This window comes from Entelurus aequoreus, linkage group LG01 (assembly GCF_033978785.1).
Source record: "Entelurus aequoreus isolate RoL-2023_Sb linkage group LG01, RoL_Eaeq_v1.1, whole genome shotgun sequence".
NCBI lineage: Eukaryota > Metazoa > Chordata > Actinopteri > Syngnathiformes > Syngnathidae > Entelurus > Entelurus aequoreus.
In genome coordinates, this window is record NC_084731.1 from 62,378,661 (window position 1) to 62,390,815 (window position 12,155).

The 12,155-nt window shown below is 38.1% G+C and overlaps 1 protein-coding gene across 1 annotated transcript in view; it reads right to left on the reverse strand.

Moving 5' to 3' along the window:
- LOC133655551 (25-hydroxyvitamin D-1 alpha hydroxylase, mitochondrial) overlaps nucleotides 1-8,627 on the reverse strand; it is a 44,257-nt gene extending 35,630 nt beyond the window's left edge. Inside the window, exon 1 of the mRNA XM_062055804.1 lies at nucleotides 8,370-8,627. Coding sequence (XP_061911788.1) covers nucleotides 8,370-8,600 — 231 coding nt within the window. The 5' untranslated portion in view covers nucleotides 8,601-8,627. The remainder of the gene's footprint in view (nucleotides 1-8,369) is intronic.
- Between the last annotated feature and the right edge of the window lie 3,528 nt (nucleotides 8,628-12,155).

The window sequence follows — 12,155 nt, forward strand, 5'->3', positions numbered from 1 at the left end:
TTAGTTGTAGGAAATGTTGGCACATCCAGTGTTTGACTTGCTCAATGCACTGGCACAGAAGTCATTTGGTGATAGCGCTACATAGATTTGGGTGTCATCGGCATAGCAATGATGGTCAATGTTATTATTTTGCATGATTTGTCCTAGTGGGAGCATATAGATGTTAAATAAAGTCGGCCCCAAGATTGAACCTTGGGGGACTCCACACGTTACGTTGGTTGGTTCTGATACAAAGTCACCAATGGAAACAAAATAGTTCCTATCTTGTAGATATGACTTGAACCAGCTTAAAACTGTGCCTGAGATCCCCACCCAGTTTTCCAACCTGTCCAAAAGTATTGAGTGGTCGACAGTGTCAAATGCAGCACTGAGGTCCAAAAGCATTAATACTGAAGTTTTGAAGTCTGTGTTTAGACGGATGTCATTTATAACTTTAAGAAGGGCCGTCTCTGTGCTATGAAGAGGTCAAAATCCTGACTGGAAGTTGTTGTGGCAGCCAGTGGAACCAAAGAAGTGATTTAGTTGTTGGAGGACAACTTTCTCAATTATTTTACTTATGAATGGTAGATTTGAAATTGGTCTGTAGTTGTTGATAACAGAGGCATCTAGGCTCCGCTTTTTTAGAAAAGGTTTAATGACTGCAGTTTTGAAAGCCTTTGGGAAATTGCTCGATTTGCATCCTCTACACCGCTCCACACATATTAGCATCCTCTACACACGTTAGCATCCTCTACACCACTCCACACACGTTAGCATCCGCTACACACGTTAGCATCCTCTACACAAGTTAGCATCCTCTACACCACTCCACACATGTTAGCATCCTCTACACAAGTTAGCATCCTCTACACCACTCCACACATGTTAGCATCCTCTACACACATTAGCATCCTCTACACACATTAGCATCCGCTACACACATTAGCATCCTCTACACAAGTTAGCATCCTCTACACCACTCCACACACGTTAGCATCCGCTACACAAGTTAGCATCCTCTACACCACTCCACACACGTTAGCATCCACTACACACGTTAGCATCCTCTACACACATTAGCATCCTCTACACCACTCCACACGTTAGCATCCTCTACACCACTCCACACATGTTAGCATCCTCTACACACATTAGCATCCTCTACACACATTAGCATCCGCTACACACATTAGCATCCTCTACACAAGTTAGCATCCTCTACACCACTCCACACACGTTAGCATCCGCTACACAAGTTAGCATCCTCTACACCACTCCACACACGTTAGCATCCGCTACACACGTTAGCATCCTCTACACACATTAGCATCCTCTACACCACTCCACACGTTAGCATCCTCTACACATGTTGGCATCCTCTACACACATTAGCATCCTCTACACCACTCCACACGTTAGCATCCTCTACATACATTAGCATCCTCTACACCACTCTACACGTTAGCATTCTCGACACACGTTAGCATCCTCTACACACGTTGGCATCCTCTACACACATTAGCATCCTCTACACCACTCCACACGTTAGCATCCTCTACACACGTTAGCATCCTCTACACACATTAGCATCCTCTACACCACTCCACACGTTAGCATCCTCTACACACATTAGCATCCTCTACACCACTCTACACGTTAGCATCCTCTGCACACGTTAGCATCCTCTACACAAGTTAGCATCCTCTACACACGTTAGCATCCTCTACACAAGTTAGCATCCTCTACACACGTTAGCATCCTCTACACCACTCCACGCACGCTAGCATCCTCTACACAAGTTAGCATCCTCTACACAAGTTAGCATCCTCTACTCACGTTAGCATCTTCTACACCACTCCACACACGCTAGCATCCTCTACACAAGTTAGCATCCTCTACACACATTAGCATCCTCTACACAAGTTAGCATCCTCTACACATGTTAGCATCCTCTACACACGTTAGCATCCAATGAGAGAGTTAGCATCCTCTACACACGTTAGCTTCCTCTACACAAGTTAGCATCCTCTACACACATTAGCATCCTCTACACACGTTAGCATCCTCTACACAAGTTAGCATCCTCTACACACGTTAGCATCCTCTACACACGTTAGCATCCTCTACACAAGTTAGCATCCTCTACACACGTTAGCATCCTCTACACAAGTTAGCATCCTCTACACGTTAGCATCCTCTACACACGTTAGCATCCTCTACACACATTAGCATCCTCTACACACATTAGCATCCTCTACACCACTCCACACACATTAGCATCCGCTACACACATTAGCATCCTCTACACAAGTTAGCATCCTCTACACATGTTAGCATCCTCTACACACATGAGCATCCTATGAGAGAGTTAGCATCCTCTACACACGTTAGCATCCTCTACACAAGTTAGCATCCTCTACACACGTTAGCATCCTCTACACAAGTTAGCATCCTCTACACAAGTTAGCATCCTCTACACACATTAGCATCCTCTACACAAGTTAGCATCCTCTACACCACTCCACACACATTAGCATCCGCTACACACATTAGCATCCTCTACACAAGTTAGCATCCTCTACACATGTTAGCATCCTCTACACACATTAGCATCCTCTACACAAGTTAGCATCCTCTACACAAGTTAGCATCCTCTACACATGTTAGCATCCTCTACACAAGTTAGCATCCTCTACACACGTTAGCATCCTCTACACCACTCCACACACGCTAGCATCCTCTACACAAGTTAGCATCCTCTACACCACTGTATACACGTTAGTAGGGCTGGGCGATATATGGAATATACTCGATATATCGCGGGTTTGTCTCTGTGCGATATAGAAAACGACTATATCGTGATATTCGAGTACACGTTCTCACGCAGTTGCTTTTAGCTGCGGGCATTACACTACAGGCATTTCCCACTCTTTCTTGTCTCTGCTTCTCACAGAGACATAAAACAAGCGCACCTTCTTACATATATCACATACTGTCGCGCGTGCAACGTCATACGCCCTCGCCGAGCAGAGAGGTAGCGGCATGGGTAACGTTAGCTGTGGCAAGTGCAAGCGGAGCGGTGCAAGTGGTAATACGAGAGAGAGAAGGTGCGAATCTGGTAACAAATAAAGGAATAATTAATTCCCAAGAAAAACAGCAGGGGGTCCATCGTCTGGCGGTGGTTTGGCTTCAAGCGGGAAGATGTTGAACAGACAACAGAAATATGTCAAGTATGCGGCAAAAGTGTTGCTACAAAAAGTAGCACCACTGCTAATATGTAGCATCATTTGAAAAGTCACCCGCTAGAGAATGAGGAGTGCTTGAAACTCCGCATGTCAACATCTCCTGCCGATGCCACACCTACAAAATGCTGAGGCAACCATTTCCACATCAACACCGTATGAAACAAATAGTCAACAACAGAAGGAGATAACGTCCGCAGGAACCTACCACATAGCGAAGGACATACACTATTTGATTTCCTATTATGCAGCTCATTTTTATTTGACACTTAGTGAAATATCTTGTGTGACATCATGCCCAAAAGTGCACTTTATTTGTTTTAAACTATTGTAGTGGTGTTCTGTACAAAAAGTGGACTTTAATTTAGTGTTGTTTTGATATGTCATCTTAGTGACATCATGCACAAAAGTGCACTAATAGCTTGTTTTAAAATGTCTCTGACAATCTTGCACTTTCTGTTTTGGAATGACATGAATGTTTGTGCCACTGCTTAATAACTGGTTAATAAATACAGTTTTGGTCAATTGACTTAGTTGTGATTTCCCTCTCTGCATGAAAGTTTAAAATGAGCATATATTAATGCAGCATGAAGAAGAATGTTTTAATGTAGACACATAGAATCATCACACTGCTGCGATTATATGCATCAAGTGTTCATTCAAGGAGAAGGCAAAATATGGAGATATATATCGTGTATCGTGACATGGCCTAAAAATATCGAGATATTAATAAAAGGCCATATTGCCCAGCCCTACATGTTAGCATTCTCTACACACGTTAGCTTTTTCTTGGGCTGTGTGTTCATGAAAGACTTTTCATTGACAGGTTGGGGCTTTTATTTTGACAGGAACAGACCACAGTCTATCGCAAAAGCATTTTGTTTCCTAAAAAAATAGAAAAAAAGCCTTCATAGACTTAAAACAATTTTAGAAGTTCAAAGACAACTTTAAAACATTGTGCAGAATAAGTGTTACTTGGAAGAAACAGGCACAGATCCTGAACACAATACGATAATAACACAGCAGGTGTTCCTTATGACGTGTGATGCAACACAAATGTAACAATATAAATGTAATATAGATGTAACAATATAAACGTAACAGTATAAAACCTAACAATATTAATGTAGCGATATAAATGTAACAATACAAACATAACAATGTAACTGTAACAATATAATTGTAACGATATAAACGTAGCAATACAAACGTAGCAAAACATGTAACAATATAAATGTTACAATATAAATATAACAAAATCAATGTAACAATATAAATATAACAATATAAACGTAACAATATAAACATAACAATATATGTGTAACGATATATATGTAACAATATAAATGTAACAATATAAACGTAACGGTATGAACGTAACAGTATAAATGTAGCAATATAAATGTAACAATATAAATGTAACAATATTAATGTAACAATATAAAGAGAACTATATAAACGTAACAATATAAACAACAATATCAACTTTACAACATAAATGTAACAGTATAAACGTAACAATATACACGTAACGATATAAATGTAATGATATAAATGTAACAATATAAATGTAACAATATGAAAGTAACAATATAAATGTAACAATATAAATGTAACAATATAATTGTAACGATATAAACGTAATAATATAAATGTAACACTATAAATGTAAAAATATAAACGTAAGAAAAAATATAAATGTAACGATATAAACGTAACAATATAAAATTGACAATATTAACGTAACAATATAAACGTAACAATATAAAGGTAACGATATAAATGTAACAATACAAACGTAACAATATAATTGTAACCATGAAATTGTAACAATATAATTGTAACAATATATACACAACAATATAAATGTAACAATTTTAAGATTAAAGATTAAAGTACCAATGATTGTCACACACACACTAGATGTGGTGAAATTTGTCCTCTGCATTTGACCCATCCCCTTGGGGAGCAGTGGGCAGCAGCGGCGCCGCGCCCGGGAATCATTTTGGTGATTTAACCCCCAACTCCAACCCTTGATGCTGAGTGCCAAGCAGTGAGGTAATGGGTCCCATTTTTATAGTCTTTGGTATGACTCGGCTGGGATTTGAACTCCAACCTACCGATCTCAATATAAATGTAACAATATAAACGTAACAATATACATGTAACAATATATATGTAACAATATAAACGTAACTATATAAACGTAACGCTATGAACGTAACAGTGTAAATGTAACAATATAAATGTAACAATATAAATGTAACAATATTAATGTAACAATATAAAGGGAACTATATAAACGTAACAATATAAACAACAATATCAACGTTACAACATAAATGTAACAATATCAACGTAACAATATACACATAACCATATAAATGTAATGATATAAATGTAACAATATAAATGTAACGATATGAAAGTAATAATATAAATGTAACAATATAAATGTAACAATATAATTGTAACAATACAAATGTAACAATATAAATGTAACACTATAAATGTAAAAATATAAACGTAAGAAAAAATATAAATATAACGATATAAACGTAACAATATAAAAGTGACAATATTAACGTAACAATATAAACGTAACAATATAAAGGTAACAATATAATTGTAACCATAAAATTGTAACAATATAATTGCAACAATATACACACAACAATATAAATGTAACAATATAATTGTAACAATATAAATGTAACGATATAAACGGAACAATATAAAAGTGACAATATTAACGTAACAATATAAACGTAACAATATAAAGGTAACGATATAAATATAACAATATAAACGTAACAATATAATTGTAACCATAAAATTGTAACAATATAATTGTAACAATATACACACAACAATATAAATGTAACAATACAAATGTAACAACATAAACATAACAATATAAATGTAACAACATAAACGTAACAATATAAATGTAACAATATAAACGTAACAAAATAAACGTAACAATATAATTGTAACAATATAAATGTAACAATACAATTGTGACAATATAAATGTAAAAATATCAATGTAACCATATAATTGTAACACTATAAATGTAACAATACAATTGTGACAATATTTTCATTTCATTTTTTCATTCATGTTTATTTCGAATATGTAGACAAAACAAAAACAACAAATTTAGAAAAAAACAACAAAAAAGCCATTCAAGAATGAATAACAAAAACAATAATAATAATAATAATAATAATAATAGTAATAATAAAAAAAGCAAAAGAAACAAGAAATGAAAATAAACATTAATGTAAACGTATCCGAAAAGGAGTGACAAGAAGTAAAAAATTATGTACTCCCACCCCTCTTATTACTTACTGTATGTTTACTAATAATAATAATAATAGTATATAAAAATGTTATGTCATATAAATACATATACATATATAAGTATGTACATATATATATATATATATCTACAACACACATTTAACAAGTAACTATGAATGTGACACAACAGCGTGTATACATAGTATACATACACATACACATTCAAACCTACTGACTCTTAGTGCAGTTCACTATATCCTGTGACCAATATATTTTTGTACATTCTTTTAAAAACATTGATGCTTGGACTTTGCTTATGTACGTCGCTCAGATTGTTCCACAACTTGACACCTGTGATGGAAATGCGAAAACTTTTCATGGTGGAATTTCTCATCTGAATTTTAAAATTGAGTTCTCTCCTCAAACTATGCCCCCCCTCACGTTCACTAAACATGTTTTGAATGTTCAGTGGTAACAAATGGTTCCTAGCCCTGTACATAGTTATTGCTGTTTGATATGAGACAATGTCGGTGAATTTTAATAATTTAGACTGTAGAAATAGTGAATTGGTGTGTTCCTTGTGAATGGTCCTTACTGCTCTTTTTTGTAAAATGATTAGTGACTGTAACAAACTTTTGTAATTGTTACCCCAGACTTCAGTACAGTAGTTTAAGTATGGCAAGACTAAAGAACAGTAGAGAGTGTGGAGTGACTTATGATCCAGAACCTGCTTTGCTTTGTTTATTACTGCTATACTTCTTGCTACTTTGTATTTTACATGTGTAATATGTGCTTTCCAGCTGAGCTTGTCGTCAATTGTTACACCAAGGAATTTGATTTTGTGCACTTGTTCAATAGCCACCCCATCAATTTCTATATTTAACTGTGTGTTTAACCTGAACCTGCCAAAGAACATAAACTTGGTCTTGCTCACATTCAAATATAATTTGTTCCAGTCAAACCATAATTTCAGTTTATACAACTCTTCATTTATGTTCTTTTGTAATGTATCTAGATCATCACCAGAGCAAAATACATTAGTGTCATCTGCGAAAAGTACCATAGACAGCAACTTGGATACTTGGCAAATATCATTTATGTACAGTATAAAAAGTTTTGGTCCCAATACTGACCCCTGGGGGACTCCACAAGCAATGTCCAAGCAATGTGAGCTATGGTTTCCCAGCTTCACAAACTGTTTCCGTCTGTCCAAATAGCTTTTTATCCAGTCTATTGCCATACCTCTTATACCAATTTTCTCCAGTTTATTAATTAATATATTGTGATTGATAATGTCAAAAGCTTTTCGGAGGTCAATGAAGATGCCAATTGCATATTGATGATTATCAATTGCGTCTGTGATTCTTTCAATGGACTCCATCAATGCCTGCAGAGAAGTTGATCTTTTAGTTCTAAAACCATATTGACTCTCTGAGAGTACATTATATTTTTCCAGGAATGAATCTAATCTGCTATTAAATAGTTTCTCCAATATTTTTGAAAATTGAGGCAGTAGTGAGACAGGTCTGTAGTTTGTGAAGAGGTGTTTGCTCCCATTTTTATACAGTGGAATGACCTTTGCTATTTTCATTTGATTTGGAAATGAACCGGTTTGAAACGATAAATTGCATAAGTGGCTTAGAAATCCCCTCAATGACCAGTTTGACCAATGACATGTCAATATCATTCAAATCTGTTGATTGTTTATTTTTACAGTTTTTTACTATGTCCAATATTTCCTTCTCTTCGATACAAATGTAACAGTATAAATGTAACATGTTCCTAAAAAGTGAGCCGTGTTCAGCAAGTGACTTTGAAGTGTGACTCGGAACTCGGTCCCACCTGTAGCTGGTGCATCCTTGTCAGCCCCCGGCGCGGGAACAATTCCCAAAAGGAGCCGAGCAGCGACGGTCCTGGCATGTCGTCCAGCGTCTTCAGCGCGGTGCTTTCGCCCTCAGCCCACCTCTCCGCGCACTTGGGCAGGGGGGAGGCGCTCCGGACAGACCCTCTCCAGGCTCGCTGCAGCATCCTCCTCACCGAGATCATGGGCGCCCGCCGGACTCCGGTGCTCATCTGCCTCTCAGGCTCCTTTTATACCCCGGCGACATGCTCCTAGAAGCCGCCGAGATAAAGCCGGGGGGCAGGTCGTGACGCGGGGCCAGCTCCAGGCCCCGCCCCGGCTGGATGAGATGATGGAGGAGGTGTGTCCAATCAGAGGGCAGAGCGGTGGACGCTGTGTCCAATCAGAGGGCAGGACTGCGGACCATCCCAGACAGGCAGCACGTGGAGCGCCAGGTTAAATAACGCAGGACGTGTGCGCGTGCGAGTCTTATCTGGAAGCACTTTGCTCCTTTGATGATCATCGACACTTTTCATGAGTCTGAGTGCCAGACGACATTTTAGACTTTGTCTGGAGATAACAACTCATCATCTTGCTCGAAGCCAGGCCTTCTTAACCCTTTTTTTTTTTTTTTACCTTGGGGCCCAACTTTTCCACTACAGGAGGTGCCGGGACCCACCTAACTATTAACACCCAACTTTCACTTCATCTTACTCTTGATTTGTATCATATTGAATAATAATCATCCATCCGTCCATTTTCTACCGTTGTCCCTTTTGGGGTCGCGGGGGGTGCTGGAGCCTACCTCAGCTGCATTCGGGCGGAAGGCAGGGTACACCCTGGACAAGTCGCCACCTCATCGCAGGGCCAACACAGATAGACAGACAACATTCACACACTAGGGCCCATTTAGTGTTGCCAATCAACCTATCCCGAGGTGCATGTTTTTGTTCTAAAATGAATAAGCTTAATTAACAATACGTATGTTTCTTAATTAAACTGTCAATGAAATTAAAGTAAAAATGAAAATACAGATTCACCACTTTATGTCACACCGCGGTGAGGGATGTCTTGTCTTGGTTTCTTCTGTCTTGTGAATTGCATGTTTTACTTTGAAAAGTAACTCCTCTCGTGTCAGATCACTTGCCCTTCCTTTTGTGTCATCAGTCTGATGTCATCTCTGACGCCTGATTGTTTCCACCTGTTTCCCATTACCCTCATGTGTCTTATAAGCCCACGCCTCCCCTTGTTCTGTGCCAGATTGTCTCGTGTATTCGTGCCTCTCTAGCTTCCATGTTCATGCCTTGCCTTGTCTTGTGTTTATATTCCTTGATCCTGAATTCCTTCGTTGCTATTTTGAGTTTTCCTTTTTTCCTCCTCACCAGAGTGATTTTTTTGTTATTTAATTTATTCAGCCGAAGTGGTGAGTTATCAGTTTTTTCTCACGGTTCATTCTTTCCTCAAATTTTTGAGTGACATTTTGTGTTAAACTTTATTAGATTAGATAAGTGTAGAATTTTTCATAGCCATTGTTTCTTCCTCCTGTTGGATCGTTTTTGTGTTAATAAATATTATAGCATATACGGCGCCAATTATAGTTTGTCGTTGTTTTTGTGTTTTTCTCCTTTCGGAGTGATTTTCGGTTGTTCCTATTTTTTGGAACCTTTTTCGCCGACTAGTTTTTTTAATATAGATATTGTATTACCCTGACTCTGGAGGTGAAAGGAAGCTGTCAAAATAAAAGCCTGTCGAAGTATTTCCTACTCTGCACCTGAGTCCTATCCTTTTGACCAAGCCTGCTGACACTTTAGTCATAATTTTCACGCTGAAGAAACTTCTCTATGACAACATTAAACAAACGGAAGAAGTCTGGAGCTAAAGTCATAGAGGAATCTCTTAAAGGCAAAAATTATGACTAAAGTGGCGAAGCTGTGTTTTTATTTGCACTTTTATTTTATTGACATTCATATTATCCATCCATTTTATACCGCTTGTCCCATTCGGGGTCGCTGGAGCCTATCCCAGCTGCATTCGGGCGGAAGGCGGGTTACACCCTGGTTATTAGTGCATAATTGTATGCGCAGTTATTTTTCATCAGTTTTTTGCAGTATAATAGATGAGTATTTACTTTTGTGATCAGTCTGACCAGAGCCTTGATGGTAATCTTTGTGATGAACGCATGCTTTCAGGCAATGTGACAAGGTTTATAAACTGTAGGATTCAAATCAAGAGTAATATAACCAATTCAGTGTTAATATTTGAGTGGGCCCCCGTGCCACTATGTAGTGGAAAAGTTGGGCCCCGAGGTCAAAAAGGTTAAAAAGTTTTGAGCAAAACATTTAATCCTACTCCCTAGCATTAGTTTGTAGCAAGAGCTAACAAGAAGAAGAAGAAGGAGAAGAAGAAAGAGAAGAAGAAACAAAAAAAGAAGAAGAAGAGCCGCAGCTCCTCCACATCGAGAGGAGCCCGATGGGGTGGTTCGGGCATCTGGTCAGGATGCCACCCGAACGCCTCCCTAGGGAGGTGTTTAGGGCACGTCCGACCGGTAGGAGGCCACAAGGAAGACCCAGGACACCTTGGGAAGACTATGTCTCCCAGCTGGCATGGGAACGCCTCGGGATCCCTCGGGAAGAGCTGGACGAAGTGGCTGGGGAGAGGAAAGTCTGGGCTTCCCTGCTTAGGCTGCTGCCCCCGCGACCCGACCTCGGATAAGCGGAAGAAGATGGATAGATTGATGGATGAAATTCAAGTATTTATTTTATTTATACGTATATATATATATATATATATATATATATATATATATATATATATATATATATATATATATATATATATATATATATATATATATATATAATAAAATACATATATGTATATATATATATATATATATATATATATATATATATATATATATATATATATATATATATATATATATATATATATATATATATATATAGCTAGAAATCACTGAAAGTCAAGTATTTCTTTTATATATATATATATATATATATAAGAAATACTTGAATTTCAGTGAACCCTAGCTATAAATATACTCCTCCTTTGGAGGTCTCAAGGTTGGCAAGTATGATGTATATATATATATATATATATATATATATATATATATATATATATATATATATATATATATATATATATATATATATATATATATATATATATATATACACAGTATATACAAACCCCTTTTCCATATGAGTTGGGAAATTGTGTTAGATGTAAATATAAACGGAATACAATGATTTGCAAATCATTTTCAACCCATATTCAGTTGAATATGCTACAAAGACAACATATTTGATGTTCAAACTGATAAACATTTTTTTTTGGTGCAAATAATCATTAACTTAAGAATTTGAATTCGAAGACTTCTATGGGAATGAAACAACAAGGATTCAGATTTCCCTCGCCCGGACGCGGGTCACCGGGCCCCCCTCTGGAGCCAGGCCCGGAGTTGGGGCACGATGGCGAGCGCCTGGTGGCCGGGCCTGTCCCCATGGGGCCCGGCCGGGCACAGCCCGAAGAGACAACATGGGTCCCCCCTCCAATGGGCTCACCACTCATGGGAGGGGCCATAGAGGTCGGGTGCATTGTGAGCTGGGCGGCAGCCGAAGGCAGGGCACTTGGCGGTCCGATCCTCGGCTACATAAGCTAGCTCTTGGGACGTGCAACGTCACCTCGCTGGGGGGAAAGGAGCCTGAGCTTGTGCGTGAGGTAAAGAAGTTCCGGCTGGATATAGTCGGACTCACCTCGACGCA